Consider the following 20718-nt stretch of genomic DNA (forward strand, 5'->3'; position numbering starts at 1 on the left):
TCAGCAGAGGATGGGACACCCGGTAGAACCATGTGACGTACCCCTCCTCACTGTGCCAGTCCTGTGTGACCCGAGTGAGACGGTACTCATGCGGTACTACATGATGCTGTCAGTTCTCCCATATGGCAGTGAGCTGCACTCGGGTCATTGTGTCGGGAGCAGCCTCAAAGGGTGACCTGGGTATCCGCTGCACGAATCCGAACTGATGCATGCACCGCTCAGGGAGATACCGGACCATGATGTCGGTCCCGCATGCCAACCAGCCTGAATATAGAGCAATGCCGTCAAAGGGGACAATCTGAGTGTAGTCGACGAACGGCCTCCAGGTGACGTCGTCGTGCATCGTGCGGTCCATGTACAAACGGTATGGTCCCACCGCATCGTTCCCCCTCTGGAGAGCGTATCTGGCGGCCCTGGGCATGGCGTCCACGTACGTAGGATCGATGTGAAAGTCGTGGATGCGGGAGAAGTAGGAGATGATCCAGCTCTGAAACACAAACACGATAATGTATTAAAAATAAATACGAAACATAAATAAATAAATAAATACGATAATGTGTTAAAATAAAACGTACCGTAAGTAGTGTGCAGGATCCGACCAACTGCCTCGTCCTCCAGTTGGAGGCCTCATTCAGCTTCTGGTAGAGGTATGCCAGAGTAGCTGCCCCCTAGTTCCACTGGTGAACGGTATCCAGGTCCATGAAGTAGCGAAGGTAAGTCACGTCGACGTACCTTGCACTCTTGTCCACAAAGACTGCAGCGCCTAACACAAACATGTACTAGCACCGGAGAGCGCAACCGCGGTGATACTGTGTGAATAGCTCGTCACCCTCACCCTCAGCCTCGGCAGCCGCGTCCAGGTGGTGCTCAAAATAGCGGCTCAGTGTGGTGAACCGGACATGAGGCCCAGATGTCGTGGCGCACTCAAAGTGAGCAACCTCGTGCTCCATGCCCAAATAGAGCGCCATCCACTCAATGGCCTCGACCCTCTGGATCTTGGAGTGGGTCAACAGCGGCCCCCTAATCGGCAGGTGGAGAAGACACTGCACGTCATGCAAGGTGATCGTCATCTCCCCAACCGGCAAGTGAAAAGAGGACGTCTCCTTGTGCCAGCGCTCCACAAATGCCCCCTGCATGCCGGTGCTGATGGTGGTGTACCCCGTCATGCAGAGCCCGCTAAGCCTTGAACCTCGCACATGGTCGTTAAACCACTCAGCTGCTGGTTTAAACAGACTGAAAATCTTCCGGGCGTGGTTCACCATTTTCAACGGCTCTCGCTCCTGTTATAAAAAAACAAATAAGCAACATATATTAAATAAGCGACAAATAAACGGTTAAATTATAAAAAATGGTGACAATTAAACGGTTAAATTATAAAAAATACCTCTCCCTCCCAGATACGCCGAGCGACGTGATCGTGGTAGCTAATCAGCACAGAGGTGTCAAAGGACCCTCCCTGATAGCCGTCCTCCTGCTCATCATCCTCCCCGGCTGGAGGGTCAACCTCCGGTACCCCCCGGCTCGTGGTAGGGCACTGCCGCCACCTCCTCCTCCTCCTCCTCTCGCTGGCGGGAAGAAGATGCCCGAGCCAGCCGACTCCTAGATCCTGAAGCAGATGTACCCTCTCCCTCGCCCACGGGAACTTGCACACGGCGTCCCCGATCGTGCCCCCGTCCATGGGTCGACGCCAGCTGCGCCGCCGCCCGCTCGCGTCTAGCCGACGCAGTCTGGGTCTCCCTATCCTGTCTGATGCGTGCTGGTTGGTTGCCTGACATGTTCCTGTAAACAATCGAAATCGATTAATATGCGAGACAAATGAAAAAACAAAAAAAAATGCACTTCTGATACAGTTCGGAAGTTCATTTCCGAAAACTGGGATGGAGGTGTTTTCGGAAATGAACTTCCGAAACACCCCTGCGCAGAGCTTCTCTGCAACCTCCAATGGCAGACCCCAAAAACCTAAACCAAAATTATTTTTATGCCTACTAAACATCCTAATATCAGTACTAACCTATCTTAATGTGATTTTTTCAGTTTCTAAACACCCTAATAGAGTTTAATCAAATAGATCTAAAACTTGAAAAAACAATGATAAACTTACCAATTAGTGTTTGATGATGAGTTTGGTTGAGTTTGGAAGAAGAGTTTGGCTACTTCACACTTGCTTTTGCAGATTTTTTGCAGAGAGTTTGAGTTTGGAAGTGTTTGATGATGATTAGGGTAAATGATTAGGGGGAGGGGGCTGTTTTGCTTAATCTGCAAAACGCGCATTATTTCGGAAGTTCATTTTTGAAATGCTGTTTTCGGAAATGAACTTCCGAAATAAGACAATTTTTTCAAAAAAAAAGGCGCTTTCAGAGATGCATCTCCGAAAACACCTTTTTTTTTGCATTTCGAAAATGCATTTCCGAAGTTAGGGGTAGTTTGGGTTTTTCACCAGAGGTGACCAAGAAGACATGGGGATTGATAAAGAAATTTTCTTATAAAAAACTCATGATTTTAGTGCTCTATGTTCTAACTGTATCAAGGGAGATTACAATAAATTTTTTTTTTTGACTTATGCTAAAACCATGCAAAGACAAAAAATCTCCTAAAATTAACATAAACTTAAGAGGATCCAAGAAATTCGATTATAGAAAGATAAAATTGTGTATCATAAATATATGCTTAATAATCATGTTGAAATGCTAGTCTTAGAACTTTAACCGTATCGCATGATTGTCAGTTGTAATTGATTTAACTTCTTTCAATGTGTATCAGCTATGGCACTGTCAACAGTGAGAAAATCGCTTTTTTTACCAATTTTTTAAAATATTTGCGGGGGTTTTAAACCCCCAAAATAACCCCCGCTATTTAGTTTTACTATTCAGAAAAAAATGTATTGTTCATCATTATCATTACTTTGCAACTTTGAGCAAGAACTTTTTAACAACATTTGTGAAGAAGCTTTACACAAACAAATTTCAGAAGATTGGGAAAGAAAGAAACACTCAAACGTATAAGTGATACAAATGTCATACATTTTCTATTGAGAGAAAGCATTCTGTATTTGAGATGAATGCATACTATTCTAGGTCCTAACCACCCCTCATTTCTCAAGGCAACAAGCCTCTTTAGCTACCAAATCATAATTAAATAATAATAATAATAACTTTAATTAGGCCTACAATAAAATTCCTAGTCTACATTTGGAACAGATCATGGCACCATAACAATGCCTTAATGTTGTTTATCTAAAAATTAAACAGGATGGAAAATACCCTATTCCTACTTGTCTTTTTTCTTCTTTTCCTTTATTCTATCTTCTATGAATATCAATATCCTCATTCCTAAAGTTGTCATTTTCCCTCCTTTTTTCATGCATTCCCAACATTGTCTAGCTCAGTTTTGGCTAAAAGAGTACAACGAATTTATGAGAATCAACTTTGGTATAAGTTGTTATAATGAAGTGGTTGTTGATTATGACCTGCACACCAAAGATGAAACCTTACAAGTTAGGTAAAGGAACACAAATTTAATGGTGACATTGACAAGAACCAGAATAGCAAAGATTCATAGAATAAATGAAACTCTCCACATGTATCTAAGAATTAAAAAAATGAAACTTTACATGTATTTACTTTTTCTCTGACTTTCTTATGAAACTAGTGTTTGTTTCACATATTCCTGAATGATGTCATTTGAAATACTAGTTTAACCAGGGTACCTAATTTCCATAAGGAGAAGTGAAAAAGTTATTCATCATAATTACCTCCAAAGTCATCATATTATGCAATTATCTTCTTTAAACGATCAGAGTGTAACGATTTTTCATGCCGTTTCCTGAATAACAAAAAAATACATATATGAGAAACACAAGATGCATGAAACAAAGAAATGCTACAGTTGTTATCTACAAATAGAAAAGTAAGCACCACTCAATCTTAAAAAGGGAAATTTAAACACATTTGGTATTAAAAAATGTTGATTATATTATACTTCTAACATGTAGAAAAGAAGATTTCTGAGTTTGGCATGAAAAGAACATACAGAATGATGATTACATTTCAAGCATTGAATTCATAGAATCACAGGATCACCAATCACAGAACAGAGAAGCATTAAAAACAGATCATGTAGATTTCTAAACCATTTGAGGATTTCAAATCCTACTTAAAAAATAAGAAACTATCAGATTTTGACACTGACGGGAGTGGAATGGAGCGGAGCGGAATGAAGATTCTATTCCTTACCATTGTTTGGAAATTTTAGGACGGAACAAGGCAAGCTCTTCATTCCGCCCATCGGAGGGGAAGGAGTATGGTGGTAAGTGATGGAATGGAATCTATATCACTCCATTCCGCTCCGCTCCATCCGATTTGAAATGATCTAACAAAACAATGGAATACCATTTCATTCCTTCTCATACAGCTCCGCTCCATTCTATTCCATCAATCCAAACAAAACCTAAGTTTCTATTTTAGAACGAAAAGCTCACCCTTCAATTCTATCACCTTTAAAATTATACTGCAAGTGGTCACTATTCACCTTGCCTCCATAATATTGAAACCCTCTACCATAACCACCCCATTCCCACAACAAAAAAGGCAAAAGTAAAGAAAAAAACACACCGGGAAAATGATTCCTATGAAAACACTAATAATAGTAATAATAATGGAATTTAAACCACCTAGTGTTTTTGGAAACCATAATTTATAAGCCACAATGATGAGCCAATGGAAATATAGATTCTATAAAAGAACATGAAACAATAACCAGCCAGAGGACATTCATATAGATAACCAAGGCATATGCACAAATAGTAAAACCAAAAGAAGTTCACTTGAAATAAAACAGATGTTCCCGTTATTTCACAGTGAAATTGGATAAATACCAAAATAAAGAAGCTACACTTTGAAAGGTACTTACTGGTCATATAATTTAATTAGAGATTGTGGTCTTGAATAACTATGATCTATTTTTTCGGTTTTTAAACCAACTTCACTTCTTGGCTCTGTTTGCTCTTCACTTTTTCCACCATCCGGTTTCCGTCGGCCCCTTGACTCAGGTTTCCAATTTGCTTTGACAAGCGATTGACTAAGTAAGACAGCAATTTCTGAAGCCATTGCCTCAGCTCTCTTTGCAAATGGAAACTTTTCCTCATCAAAGTGGTTTGATAACCACATATATGAAGATAACACTTGATGCCTACTCTCTAGGTCTAGGAGTTCCGAATCATTCCGTGCCGAAGATTTTGGCATGCCCATAGCTATGTTTACGGGGACCTTCTGAGCGAACGCTGTAGCAAATCTAACCAAGTGGTACATAGCTTTTGGGTCTCTAACATTTATAGGAGCAAAACAAAAGTTAAATCGATCTTCTAAAGATAACCCTTGAATCCTCTCTAACATATTAGCAATTTTCTTTATATGATCATGTCGACACAAGAAGTACGACCCGTCCAAACGGCAATTTTCGCCAAATTTTTCTAAAAGCTGGCTGAATGTCATGTTAGAGATTTGTCCGGCAAACAATTCAACTTGCTCGTAAAAAGGAAAAAGGCCAACCCTCGTTACATGATCAAAGGGTTGTTTCAGACACTCGATCAAGTAATCCAAATCATCTAAATGCAAGGTAGTGGCAAGTCCATCGGGATAAAGGCATCCTCTTCGACCAGCTCTTCCTGCGATTTGCTTAACCTGCGATGCTGGAACCGGAAGAATTTTGTCACCGTTGTACTTTGAAAGGTTATTAAAAACCACCCTTCTAATGTTAAGGTTCAGGCCCATCCCCACTGCATCACTAGCTACAAGAACATCATATTCATTATTCGGGTCGTTAAACAAATTAGCCTGCTGCCTACGAGTTTCTGGTGGCAAAGCTCCATATATCACACAACATCGGTGGTTAGTGAGTTTCTCGATGGCTAATTTAACTTCAAATATCTCTCTCCTTGAGAATGCAACAACGCAATCGCCAGACTTAATATTTTCAAGATTTCCAAGTAGGGTCTTGGCTTCGACCACCAATGGTTTGAACCTCTCATAATGTTGCACTTGCAACTCATCTCCTGTATCTTGACAGATCTTTCGAACAATATCCAAAACACTAGGATCACCGCATAAATGTATCTCGTCGGCCTTCAACCCAAGGAGCGCCCTAGTCCATGCATACCCTCTACACGGATCCGCCATCATCTGAATCTCATCAACAATAGCCACATCATACAATTCCTGCGTTGAAGCCATTTCCACAGTACACGCAACATGATTTGAAAACGGGACAAACTTCTTCTCTTGACCGGTTAACATACTGCAATAAACACCCTTTGCATTAACCTTGTCAAACACTTCCATAGCCAACAATCTAAGTGGACTACAATAAATCCCTTTCTTCGCCTCCATAAATCTTTGCAAAGCGTTATAAGTTTTACCACTATTGGTAGGCCCGCAGTGATAAATTATCTTCCGTTTCATTGCCCTCGCAAAAGGAAACCATGTATGCGGTTTCGTGAGGTCCGCCGACTTAACCATTTCCCTAAAACTCTTAATCTCTTCCGTAAAATTCTCCAAACAAAACTCCACAAATATAGGAAACAAAAACCTCACAGCCTCATCACACGGTCCAAGCGAAATCAAGTACCTCGCAACATCATCGGCACATCTCTTCCTGAAAAAGTTCTGAAACTTGTGCGCAGCAGTCGGGAAAAACGACAAACCAATGTAAATCGCAAGTGCCTGATTAGAAGCCCAACCTGATTTGGCAAAATAATGAAACACATCTGTTAACACTTCCACCTCAGCTCTAACCAACCTTGCACCCCTTTCTACACTCTTAAGCTCACCATACAATTCAATAGGGTCACGCGACGCCACTTGAGTAAAATCAACCTCACTCTTCTTCTCTAACTCATCGTCATCGCTACTATAATTCCTACTATTACTACTACTACTACATTCTACCGAATCAACAACCTCTGAATTGAAATCATCATTATCATCATAGGAAACAACCCCATTTTCAGAAAAAGCATAAATATCATTACTGACCTCATTGCCAAGCTTATAATCAATATTTTTAGCTAAACCAGCGTCTAATTCTGAACCGCCCTCCTCGCGTCCTGTCGAAAAAGGTCTCGTGGAGAGGATTTTACCACTAGAAAGATTCAAACTTTGAGAGAAACTAGGAACAAAACGAGGGTTTAACAAATGGGTCGAAAAAGGGCGAAAAGGGTGGTGAAATTGAGAAGTTGAAGAATGAACATGCGTGTGATTGAAGATAAAAGCTTTGAACTTTGAAAGGGTTTTTCTGTTTCTGGTGCATAAGTAGAAAATTGATGAAATTGGACCTCTAGCCATTGAGATTGAGGAAGAGAAACGAAAGAAAAAAAAAAAGAGATACACGTTTGAATGGGGTTTTTGAAGAAGAATGGTTTAGTGGAATTGAAAATTGGGAAGGGACAATGGGAGAAGGAGAGTGAAGGGAGGGAAAATTCTGCGGGTTAGGGTTAAACCCTCTGGTCATCCACCGCTAAGATTGAGCGGACGGCGGTTTAGATTCATTTTCTAGGCATGCTTGATTTATTTACTATGATATGATATGATCAACAAATATTATAATATAAGAAAATTAATGATTGGTTAAAAGTCTATAATATTTTTATTTTATTTTTTGTCATCATATTAAAATTGTTTTTATTTGGTCTTTGTACAATAAATTTTTTAATTTTATTATTAAAATAATATAACTCTCATATTTTATCAAACTTATCAACTCTCATATATATTTTTATATATAAAATTTACTATTGATTCAAATATTTTTATAAATGATACATAAACAAAAATAGAGTCTGTATACGAGAAAGAGATCTATTATTGATCTAAATATTTTTACATACGAGAAATGATATTTATGATCAAATATTTTTGATCCAAAAATAGTATACGGGAAAAAAATCTATTTTTGATCTAAATATTTTTATATATGAAAATTTAATATTGATTTAAATATTTTTTTAAATGACACCTAAACAAAGATAATATTTATATACGGAAAAAAATCTATTATTTACGAATAACGGTATTTATGATTCAAATATTTTTTATTCAAAAATGATATACGGGAAAAAATTCTACTATTGATCTATATGTTTTTATATATAAAATTTACTATTGATCCAAATATTTTTGTAAATGATACCTAAACAAAAATAGAGTCGGGAAAAAAAATCTATTATTGATCAAAATATTTTTATATACGAGAAATGATATTTATGATCAAATATTTTTTATCTAAAAATGGTATACGGGAAAAAATCTATTATTGATCTAAATATTTTTATATACGAAAATTTAATATTGATCCAAATATTTTTGTAAATGATACTTAAACAAGAATAATATTTGTATACGTGAAAAATCTATTATTTACGGAAAAATGGTATTTATGATTCAAATATTTTTTATTCAAATATGGTATACGGAAAAAAATCTACTATTGATATAAATATTTTTATATACGAAATTTACTATAGATCCAAATATTTTTGTAAATTATACCTAAACAAAAATAAAGTCTATATAGTAGCCTTATTGCCGCCAATCTAACTGCCCTATTGTAACCTAGCAACACCAACCACTAGCAGGGCCTCTCACCTCACGTGAGTTGATCCCTTGGTGCGCATAATCCTAGATTTGCCCTTCCTTAGGCCCTCGTATAGCACGCGCCACGAACCTCTCTTTGCGCCGCGAACACCATTGAAACCTTCAGTTCGCGCCGCGTCCAAACCTTGGCGCCGCGAACTGAGTCTTATAGAAATTCTTACCTGCGCTGACAACATCTTCCAACAAAATTAAAACTCAATTTTCTTCCTTCGATTCCAGTACACTTCAATTTCGACCATCACAGGAACATAGCAATATTATAGTTATACTCCACCAACATCTAACAATTTTCTACAACTAATTCCTCAATAATAATAATTATAAACCCTAGGTTAATTTCCCACAACCATTGATTGAACTTTTATAACCTTATTCACAGACGTCAATCAATTTCAACATTCAGCAATACAATCACAACACACAAAACAGAGGCAATCATACAACCATAACCCCCACATATCATTCATCATAATCCCGTTTATAGAGCTAGAACCCCACCCTTACCTTGGATATGAGATTGCTCTACTCTCCCGGTTGCCATAGCTTATGTCGCTGCTTCCAAATTTTCTCCGAAAATCTTTTCTAACAACGTGCAGAGACGCACCAAAAACCTGTTCGGAAATCGCTTTGTCAGACGGACTTAAAATCATCAAAACAAAAATCGCTCCGGTCAGAAGTTACCTCTACGAGTCTGGAACACTGTGTTCGAGAACCGCGACGATCCAACGGTTCGATTGGGAAAAACATCTGTTTTACTAAGGTGTCTCACTGCAGAAACTTGCTGCGAAAATTGGACTTCCTCTAGCTTTTCTCTTCCGCCATGGCTCTCTTCTTCACCTCTCCTCCAAACCCTATTCCTCTTTGTGTTATGATAGCTCTTCCTTCTTCCAATTCTAAATCCAATATAGTAAGGTTATTTTATTTAATCACTTAAATAACTTAATTGGGCCTAAGTGACATACCCCTCCTTACTTCACAACAACTCAAATTAAACCCAAAGTTATTTTTAAGCTCATTAATAAAATAAAAATTCAACTTTATTTCACCAAATTAATCCGATTAATTATCATGCCAACTTAATAAAATAATTCCGACTTCGTCGATAAAATTCGAATTAAATACAAATAGTTCAATATTAATAATAATATTATTTCTACTATTATTTCTTCAACGAAATCAACTTTATTAATTCTCCGACTAACTGAATAAAATCCGACTTTAACTTAATAATCCAAATACGCTTCCCAAAATAATACCGACAATTCCGATTGATCCACGAACTTCGATTAAATCCAATGATTAAATTCTTAAATAATTTAATTAACTAATTAATTAAATTCGGGGCGTTACACCTTATATTCCTACAGGAGATGACTCTAACAAAAGTAAATGGGCTCAAACTTGGTCTTTAAATCCTAAGCATTTTATTTCTAGGAAGTAAGACCATTCGACTCTGAAGATGTATCCTACTTCTTTGTCTAAGTGAAAACATGCCAATTATTTTAGCTATATGTTTGTCTTTCTTTTTTTATTAGGTAAAAAAAGACATTTTCTCTATGTCGTGGAATTCAAGTCTAAGTCTTATTGATGTCGACCTCCCATCACCCACTCTACCATCATTTTGAGTCAATAGTGTCGAGAACACCATACTGAGACTTGGAATTTCAGATTCAGTTGCCAAAGGTTTTAAATGTATGAAAAGGAAGACAAACTTTGTGATCTTCATATGACTCTGGCATAATATTCTGCATCGTCCAAGAGGAATGCCTTTATCATTGTAGCTAGTAACTATTTCACAATAGGTAGAAGACCAGCCAATGGTAAATGTGACGAAAAAAGGTGATAAACTTCCTACTCCATCAAATTATATACATATTTGGAATCCCTAAAACTAAGATAATCGATTAAGTAACAATATCCACAACAAATTAGATGATTGACTTCCTACATAAGTTTGAGATAAAACTCATACACTTCTCTCTACTATGCTTAACCTGATGGATAAGTTAAGGTAACCAGTTAAATCATTATCGACACAATCAATATAATAACGTGAAATAAAAAGGTGAGACTGTGGAATGAAATCTTGCATGAAGTATTTTGGGTGATAGGGAATTTGAAAAGATTTGTAATGGTCAAGACATATCATTATCCACCATAGCTCACTCTGAGTTGTTAAGCAAAGTCAACTTAATATAAATGAATATTAGAGATATATGCTAGTAAAATTTGACTCCCATAACTTTGTGACAAAGCCCTTCTCTAAGCATAATCACTTGATGAAATAGGAAATTATTGCTAAGAGCTATCGGCTGATATTCCACTAACTTTCATAGTTCGACAATCCACTATTCTTCTTTAACATACTCTTTTAAGAGTCACAATATAATTAGATAATCTAGAGGCTATTTAGTTGTTAATCAAAGAAATGAGTTAGAGTTTCATTCACATGATATATTACTTCTTGAGAGTTACCAATTAGATCGACGATGCCCTAAACCTAAGCTCATATCATGTGTTCCGAAAAGACAAACATTGTATTGATCGATTAACAAAATAAAATAATTATTCCGCTTAGGCGCACCTAGGTAGTCCTCTCAACCTTCTGACATCTTAGATCCACTATGGAGATATCCCTAACACTTTTTTTATTTATTTTAATCTTTATGATTTACTTTTAAATTATTGTTGGTGTATTTTTTCTTTTAATATTTATTATTTTTATTTTAATTTATATTCAATTTATTTATATTTAATTTTTTGTCTATAATTTATTCATATTAAATTTAATTAATATAATATTTGATTTTTTTTGAGCAAATATAATATTTGATTTTAGTAGTTTAAAATAAGTTTAAAATAGATATTACTCCAATTATTAATTTTGATATGAATAAATTTGGTGATACTCAGCCAAAAAAATAAAAATCAAACTCAAACTAAAAAACCAGCATAACTAACTTTCACAAGCATAGCCACCCTTATCTCTTTTTCTCTCCCTCCTCAAATTCAATTTCCCCAAATTTTCGTCCATTTTTTAAAAAAGAAAAATCATTTTGAGAGAGACAAAAAAAATGCAGGTATCAGCATGCAATTTGTGGTGTATGTCATTGCCAACACACAGAATCACCGCTCTCAGTCGCCGTGAAATTTGCATATCCTCCTCTCTTTGTTCCAACTCCCCAAACGACGCCGTTCCTCCCCAATCCATTTCCATTTCAAGGTACTACTACTAATAATCATCTCTAATTAATCGCTTATTGCATAATCGATTTATTATATAGTGTTTGGGAGGGTTGTAAGTGTAACTAACTGTTGTTGATGTGTGTTTATAGGACAGTTCAAGATCAAACTCAGGATTCTGATGCTATACTGAAAAAGACTTTTGTGTCCCCAACAAGGCGCGTGTTAATGGCGAGTTTGTCTTTGTATTCTTGTTTCTGTTCTTCAAGGTACTTGTCAGGTCCGCACGGTTCCGTTTTCATGTTTCAGTTCTTCTGATTGTATGTATATAATCAGCTTTTAATAGAATTTAATTTAATCATAGCTTACCGGAACTTATGACATAAGCACTTTTGTAATTGTTTGGAATAGTTAAAGGGAAAATATGAAGAAATGAAGATGCTAATCTGAAACTTTAAATTACGTTAAGAAACTTCTAGAGTAATTTTGCTTATAGTTTATGATCTGTCCATAAGCTATTCTTAACTTATTTTAATAAATTATGAAACACCTCGTATAGAACTTATGCAGAGATTACTCTTACTTCTTTTTTCGAAAATGTAGTAATAACTTATAGATAATACTTGTATGTTAAATGTATCATTAAGTTGTTTATCCAAACGCTACTTTAGATTCATTTCATGAAAAAAGCATTTAAGTTAGTACTAGTTTATGGATATAAACTTATAAAAGAGTAACTCTTCATGACGAAATGTTCATTTCAACTTACTTCAATATGCTTCTCATTCTTGTAATAGTGTATTGAATTTTGCTCAATCGATTTGTTACTGATGTCTCTCCCAATGCTAGTGCTGTACGTTTACAATTTATTTCATGAAAGAGCATAGAAAATTAGGACCAAAACAAAAATTCAATTGCTCTACAAATTTCATTTTAAGTTAGTACTAGTTTATGGATATAAACTTATAAAAGAGTAACTCTTCATGACGAAATGTTCATTTCAACTTACTTCAATATGCTTCTCATTCTTGTAATAGTGTATTGAATTTTGCTCAATCGATTTGTTAATCCCATAACAAACTTTAAGTATATTGGAAAGTTAATTTAAAACTGCAATTTGAATGGTCAATATCGTATAATTTTATAAATGCTGATTACATGGATCACTTTCAGTTTGGTCAATTGTACTATTATGGCAGGAATTGTAAAAATGAAATTTGTAGAGCAATTGAATTTTTGTTTTGGTCCTAATTTTCTATGCTCTTTCATGAAATAAATTGTAAACGTACAGCACTAGCATTGGGAGAGACATCAGTAACACTTGAAGAAGTGACCCCTCCCGTGTTTTCTTCTGGTCCACTCTTTCCTGCAGAGGTAACCTTTCAACACTTTTGAATCCTTCAATAGAAGTATTCCTGATAGGTTATTCCTATCATGTTCCTCAGTTACAATATATGCAAGTGGTATCTTGATTAATCGATAAGAACCCTTACTGTATCTATTTTCAATATGAATCTCATCTTGAATTTCGATTTAATGTGATGACTGATGAGTCCCGATCGGCTATGATGAATCTCAATTCATTCTAATAAATCACTACCTAAAGTTAGGGTAGCCAACCATGTCATCTTGGTACAGTCAGTTATTTTTCTTTTGCCATATAATTTAATTTATAACTTGAATTACTTTGATGTCTGTATATAATATATCTGCTTATAATTTTACGATGTCATTTGTTTTTACTTAAAAAATATCATATTTTCATTTTGTAATATATCTTATGATTCATAATAAGATTTGAGTGATAATTCAGAAAATAGGTCTTTTTGTTCATGATTTGAATCTCGATTTGATAACCACGATCTTTACATATCATAATTTGCAGGACCGAATTGTTCAACTATTTGAAACCAACACATATTCTGTCGTTAACATCTTTGATGTGACATTGCGTCCTCAACTTAATGTAACTGGTGTAGTTGAGGTAACACATCATTTTATGTGATTATCTATTTTATTGTTCATCATTTTATTATCTCTAATGTACAAGAATGATATTTGGTAGGAATCAAACAATATAGTCACATTTTTTAATTCATTTCATACCGGCAGATTCCCGAAGGAAATGGCTCTGGAGTAGTTTGGGATGAAGAGGGGCACATTGTGACAAATTATCACGGTGAGAATCAGTTTGGAAACTACAGTTCTATGTGAAGATTTTAAGATCATGGGTGGATTTATGATTGTATGTAACATTCTTGTATTGCTCAGTGATTGGCAATGCCCTTTCGAGAAATCCAAGCCCCGGTCAGGTTGTTGCGCGGATTAATATTCTAGCCTCGGAAGGGTGAGGCCCAAGGAGATTTTATTTCTTTGCAAATTCTTCTGTTTGAATCCTAATAACCAATATATGTATTTCTGACACTTCCCTTTTATAAAGTGTACAAAAGAATTTTGAAGGTATACTCATTGGAGCCGACCGTTTAAAGGATCTTGCTGTCTTGAAGGTATCTTTTCTTTTCTATCTTGTGCAAAGTTATGAATGTGGTATTAGGTGAAGTGCTCTTTATTTGCATGTTAAGACCTTGATTGTGCATGTATGTTACAACATGAGATATTGATTAATAACTTAACAAATACAGGTAGAAGCTCCTAAAGATATTTTAAAGCCTATCAGGGTGGGGGAGTCATCGTCTTTAAAAGTCGGGCAACAATGTTTGGCCATTGGAAATCCATTTGGCTTTGATCACACCCTCACGGTCGGGGTTATTAGTGGTCTTGATCGAGACATCTTTAGTAAAACTGGTGTAACAATTGGTGGTGGTATTCAAACCGATGCAGCTATAAATCCCGGAAACAGGTTATATAAAGTTCCCTTCGATATATGAGTTAGCAATACTTTTCTTTACCAACTCTATTCCTTGAGTTTTGTGCACTTTACTTGGGTCTTGTTTGGATAAACCGCCTAATTAAGTGTTTGTATCATAAACATTTATCATGTAGGTGCTTATGTATACGCCATTTCTATTACAAAAGATAAAATAAAGTCAAAATGCTCTTATATAAACTACAAACTAATTCGATAAGCTCTTCTAAAGAGTCTTACAATTGCTTATACTAGTATATAGCTCAGACAAGACCATGGCTCTTTGATGATCGCTTTTAACTAGTGCTTGCATCTATCACACTGTATTTATTACTTTTCGTGTGACTGTAATAGTGGAGGTCCGCTTCTAAATTCGAAAGGAAGCTTAATTGGGATCAATGCTGCAATATTTACACAGACAGGTAAGTTTCTTCATCATAGTTAACATACTGAACTATGTTACACAACATTGATGTATGTCTTAATATGACATCTGAGGAAATATTTTTGGTCCATTTGCAAAAAATTTAACTACTTTTCATTTCATTGTTGATCTGCTTTTGTTTGCATGTGGAAGTGACTGCATAATCCAAAGTTATAGTTGCTCTTAGGCAATGTTTGGATAAACATTGTAATTAAGCGCTCATAACATAAGCACTCATCATATAAATATTTATGTTTAAGCTATTTCTATAATAAACGATAAAATAAAGGTAAACTGTATTCATGTAAGTTCTAATTTGTTTTATAAGCTATCTTGGAGAACAAATGCATGAGCTGAAAACCTTCTATAAACATATAAGTTGTTTTCACAAGTTCTTCTAAATAGTCTCGCAATTGCAAATGCTAGTAAATAAGCTCAATGAAAACAGTCCAACCATGCCGTATGCCTCACTTTTATTTCCATTTTTCCTGGTATTGCAGGAACTTCAGCTGGTGTAGGATTTGCCATTCCATCTTCAACCGTACGTCGAATTGTTCCTCAATTGATTCAATTTGGAAAAGTAAGTAGTTAATCGGGACACACATACACAAACAAACAATCTAGGAAAATATATAGCCTTGCTGTGAAAATTATAATGTGATTTCACGACTCATCAATTTAAGGTTGTTAGAGCTGGTTTGAATGTCGATATCGCTCCAGACTTGATTGCGAATCAACTTAATGTTCGAAATGGAGCTCTTATTCTTCAGGTAAATCCACGAATTTTGTTTGCTGTACCACAATTAATCAAACTTTGTATTTATTGCTTCTTCCAAATCATTCTTTAACTCTTTTACAAATCTTATTTTCCTTAGGTTCCGAAAAACAGTCTCGCCGCCAAAGTTGGGCTAAATTCCACCACAAGGGGCTTTGCTGGTAATATTGTCCTTGGAGATATCATCATTGCAGTTGACAATAAACCCGTGAGCCTTCTTTTTCAGAATCCCTTTAACAGTTTTAGTCCTTGTTTAAATAAACAACTTAATTAAGCAGATATAGCATAAGCGTTAATCATACTAGTGTTTCTATCAAAAAAGATAAAATAAAATAAAATCATTTTTAAATATAAGTTATAAGCAATTTTCATAAGCTATCTAGAAAGTTTACGAAAATAATCTAAAAATAGCTTATGGACACGCTATAAGTTGTTTCCATAAACTCTATCAAACAGTTTGACAAACGCTTATGCTAGTAGAATAGTAGATAATCTCAAATAAGTCAATTCATACAAACCAGACTCGTCAAAAAGCTAAAACATGCATTTCATATTACTAACTTTTATTCGACCTTTCTTATACCATTGTTGTATGTAAAATACAGTTACCAATCCTATATACACACTACACTATCATTTTAAGTAGAAGAGATTTTATTAAATTTGAAAACTTTGATGCATCCTTGATAGGTCAAGAGCAAAGCAGAGTTGTTGAAAGTATTGGATGAATATAGTGTAGGAGATAAAGTAATGTTTCTAATTCAAAGGGGTGATGAAAAGATGGAGCTCCCTCTAGTACTTGAGGAACAGAGTTCTTGAGAAATCTATATGCATTAACATACATTGTAATTTGTAATGGGTTAATTACAATGCATTTTTGGTAAGTGTTTTTATTTGTTCATTTTAAAGATAAGTCTAATCTTATTGTTGGGCTAAAAAACTTGCTTAGGATCCTCTTCATAGAAAACTACATTTGAAACTCCGTGGATACTTTTGAAAATAGATAGGCACATAACAGTTTAAAAATAACTAAAAATATTTAATATTTGCCTACTTGTTAGAAATTTTTTATTTCGATATTGATATTATAATTTTCAATAGTTCTATAAAATTTTAGAGAAGAGTAACAAAACGTATCTGGATCCATAATGTCAAACTGATATTTTGTTTTGTGGGAAAGGAAATTTTTGATGGGTGTATTGTTTTCCTTTGTTTGCTATTTTATATACAAATTTCCTACAGTCATATTCCTAAGATGCATGAAGAGAGAGAGAGAGGAGAGAGAAACATACCTAAATGTGGACTTTCGAGTAGTTATTCACTTCAAGGTGATCTGACCTTCTGTACGAGAGTATGTACTCTTTGGTGTCTTGTAAGGACTTAAGAACCTTCTTTGCAATATTCCAGTGATCCATTCTAGGATTACTTTGATATCGTCCCAACATACCAACGTCAAAACGAATATCATGTTTGAGCACACATCAAACTCCTAACTACTCACGCATAAGGAATAAACTCTATTTCTTTTAGTTCCAATTTATTTTGGGACATTGTATTTGACTAAACTTGTCCCCTTTCTGAATAGGAACTATCTCTGTGAAACATTTATCCATTCTAAATCTCTCTAATATTTTATTTATATAGCCTTTCAAACACAATCCTAATTGTCATTGTGGTCTTTTACATAATATTTTCGTTCCTATCACATATGATTCCTCACCCATATCTTTCATTTCAAATTTATTAGAGAGAAACTTCTTTACATCATGTAATAAAGCAACATCACTGACAACAAGTAAAATATCACCGACATATAAGACCAAAATTATGAATTTGCTCTCATTGATCTTCATATAGATACACCAATTTACAGTGTTCTCATGAATTCATAAGACGAAATGGTATTTGTTAAATTTAAGATACTATTGTTTGGAAGTCTGTTTTAGTCCATATATTAACTTCTTTACTTTACACATTAAGCTTTCTTTTCCTGTAACAACAAACCCTTCAAGTTGAGTCATATACACTTCTTCATCCAAGTCCATCATTTAGAAAAAAGGTCTTCACATCCATTTGGTGAAGCTTTAAGTCATAATGAGAAACCAAAGCCAAAATAGTTGTGTAAGAGTCCTTCTTTGAAACATGAGAAAATGTGCCGGTGTAATCAACACCATCCTTTTGAGTGAAACCTTTGGTGACAAGTTTAGCTTTATATATTTCGCTATTACCTTTTAAGTCTCGTTTGATCTTAAAGACCCATTTACAACTCCGACTTGTTTTGAACCTTTGGAAAAACAACTAAATCCGATACATTATTGTCATCCATTCTTTTCAACTTTTCTTTTATAAAATTGATCCATTTTTTAGAATTGGCACTTTCCATGGCTAGTGAGAACGAGACAAAACTCTCATCAATGCTTAAGTCACATTCACATTCAAGTGAGTAAATAATATAATCTTTCGAAAAAGCTGGTTTTCTTTGTCTTTTAAACGTTTTCAGTGTTATTTCTTGTGTTTCTTCTTTCACTTGTTCTTGCTCATTTCTGACTTGCACATTGTCTACTAGTTCAACAACTATGTGTTTATTTTGTGAGTTTTAAATATTAATTTGTTGTTTATGTGTGTTGTATGACAATAACACAAACAAAGGGACAACAACCTAAGAATATTCTTTAGGTGAAGAAGATTTTCCACGACTCTCCGTAATATCCACTTTACATGATTTCTCATACCCATTGAACTGATCATTTTCAATAAACCAAACATTATCAGACTCAATTATCTCATACTATGATCAGGACAATAAAAATATATACCCTTTTTATTTTTCAGTAAATGAAAAAATCACTAATGGTTCTTGCATCAAACTATTTTCATGTGGATTATACACCGTTACTTCTGCTTGACAGCCCCAAACATATAGATGCCTTAAACTAGATTTCCTTCCCGTTCATAGTTCATAAGGAGTCTTAGGATTTTCCTTACTAGAAATTCTATTAAGCAAATACACATCAGTCCTAAATGCATACATCCACAATGGTAATGGTACACTACTACAATTTAGTATTGACCATACCACATTCATGAGAGTACGATTTCGCCTCCCAACCATACCATTTTGTTGTGGTGTGCCATACATAGTATACTCTACACATATGGTATGACTTTTGAGAAATTTTTCAAATGGACCTGGACATTGTCCATTTTCATTATATTTTCCATAATATTTATCGCCTATATTAGACCTCCCTATCTTTACTTTTCATCCAACTGCTTTTTCCACCTCATCAATGAATATCTTTAGCATGTTCTCTGATTGATACTTTTCATGCAATAAATACAAGTAAAAATAATGTGAGAAGTCATAAATGAAAGCGATAAAATACTTTTCTCCGCCCAAGAAGGTACTTCAAAGGGACCACAAATATCAATGTGTATCAATTCAACGAGTTTACTGCTTCTTGTAGATGAATTCTTTTATATTTGTTTGGTATGTTTTCCTTTAATGCAATCTAAACATATATTCCAGTCACCAAAATTTAATTGAGATAATATTTCACCTTTCATTTACCTCACTGCTCTTTCTTTAGATATGTGACCTAACCTTTGATGTCACAAATAAGAAGAACTTTCATTATATGTGCTTCACTTACTACCAACAACATGTTCAATATTAAACAAAGGTTCTTTAAAATTAACATCAAAATTAAAACGATATAAACCATCAACTACAGTACTAGAACCATAATAATACAAATTTTCAAATAAAGAAAACACACTGTTTCGAATCATAAAATTAAAATTCAATTCATTCAACTTTGCAACAAAAACTGAATTTCTAGCACATCGAGGTACATAAAGGCAACTTTTTCAGATCTACATGACATCCAATATTCAAGATCAATCTATATGTTTCAATTTCCTCTATTTGTGCCTTCATTTTATTTCTCATATAAAGAAGTTTGTCACTTCCTTTTATGGTTTAGATCAAAAGGAATCCCTGCATAATTTGTGACACATGAGTAGTTGCACCATAATCAAGCCACCAGGTATTATTTGTACTCAACAAGACTTGATTCAAAATTTATGAAAATATAAAACATACCTTTTCGAACTACATCTTCCTTTTAGGACAATTCTCTTTGAAGTGCTTATTCTCCTTGCAGAAATAACACTTCTTTTCCTTTCGGTCTTCACCCTCATAAGTCTTTAGTGAAGCTTTGTCCTTCTTCTTGTCCTTCTTACTAGACTTGACTTTACTGCTACCGACTCCATCACGAGTCATGAGATCAACAAAATGATCTTTTATTTTATTTAACTTCCCTTCTTGAACTAACATGGCCTTAATTTTCGGAAAGATCCATTTTTCCTTGATGATATTGTAATTTACCTACAACTGACCAAACTCAAGAGGAAGCAATTTAATGATAAACAGTACAATAAAAGATTCATGTATGAGCGTGTTTTAAATGTTTGCAGTTGCTAGTAATGTGTTAAGGCCATACATGAATGTTTGCGTGTTTTAAACTCAAGATCAATCATATTACTAGCAACTTCAAACACTTAAAACATGCTTATACATGAATATTTTCCTGTAAAGTTTATCATTAACTCGCTTCCTCTTGAGTTTGTTCAGTTCCAGGTAAATTACAACACCATCAAGAAAAATGGAACTTTCAGAAAATTAAGGCCATGTTGGTTCAAGAAGAAGGTAGGTTAAAGAAAATGAAAGATAATTTTGTTCATCTCTTGACTCATAATGGAGACAATAGCAGTAAAACCAAGTTTGGTGAGAAGGTCAAGAAGAAGGACAGAGCTCCACTAA

The 20718-nt window shown here is 34.9% G+C and overlaps 2 protein-coding genes across 2 annotated transcripts; one reads left to right on the forward strand and one right to left on the reverse strand.

Annotated features, from left to right (window-relative positions):
• Nucleotides 1–2961: 2961 nt before the first annotated feature.
• LOC131652844 (DExH-box ATP-dependent RNA helicase DExH18, mitochondrial) lies at nt 2962–7558 on the reverse strand. Its single transcript, XM_058922823.1, has 3 exons — nt 4909–7558; nt 3752–3822; nt 2962–3466 (listed from the first exon to the last, which is right to left on the reverse strand). The coding sequence occupies exons 1-2, from the start codon at nt 7335–7337 to the stop codon at nt 3768–3770; spliced, it is 2484 nt and encodes an 827-aa protein (XP_058778806.1). The 5' UTR covers nt 7338–7558; the 3' UTR covers nt 2962–3466; nt 3752–3767.
• Nucleotides 7559–11584: 4026 nt separating this feature from the next.
• Nucleotides 11585–16794, forward strand: LOC131652845 (protease Do-like 8, chloroplastic). The gene is made up of 13 exons (XM_058922824.1): nt 11585–11868; nt 11981–12108; nt 13120–13202; nt 13714–13812; nt 13941–14007; nt 14100–14175; nt 14269–14335; nt 14471–14688; nt 15049–15116; nt 15619–15698; nt 15802–15888; nt 15994–16101; nt 16584–16794. The coding sequence occupies exons 1-13, from the start codon at nt 11720–11722 to the stop codon at nt 16710–16712; spliced, it is 1359 nt and encodes a 452-aa protein (XP_058778807.1). The 5' UTR covers nt 11585–11719; the 3' UTR covers nt 16713–16794.
• The last annotated feature ends 3924 nt before the right edge of the window (nt 16795–20718 follow it).

This window comes from Vicia villosa, linkage group LG2, assembly GCF_029867415.1.
Source record: "Vicia villosa cultivar HV-30 ecotype Madison, WI linkage group LG2, Vvil1.0, whole genome shotgun sequence".
In the NCBI taxonomy this organism is placed as follows: Eukaryota; Viridiplantae; Streptophyta; class Magnoliopsida; order Fabales; family Fabaceae; genus Vicia; species Vicia villosa.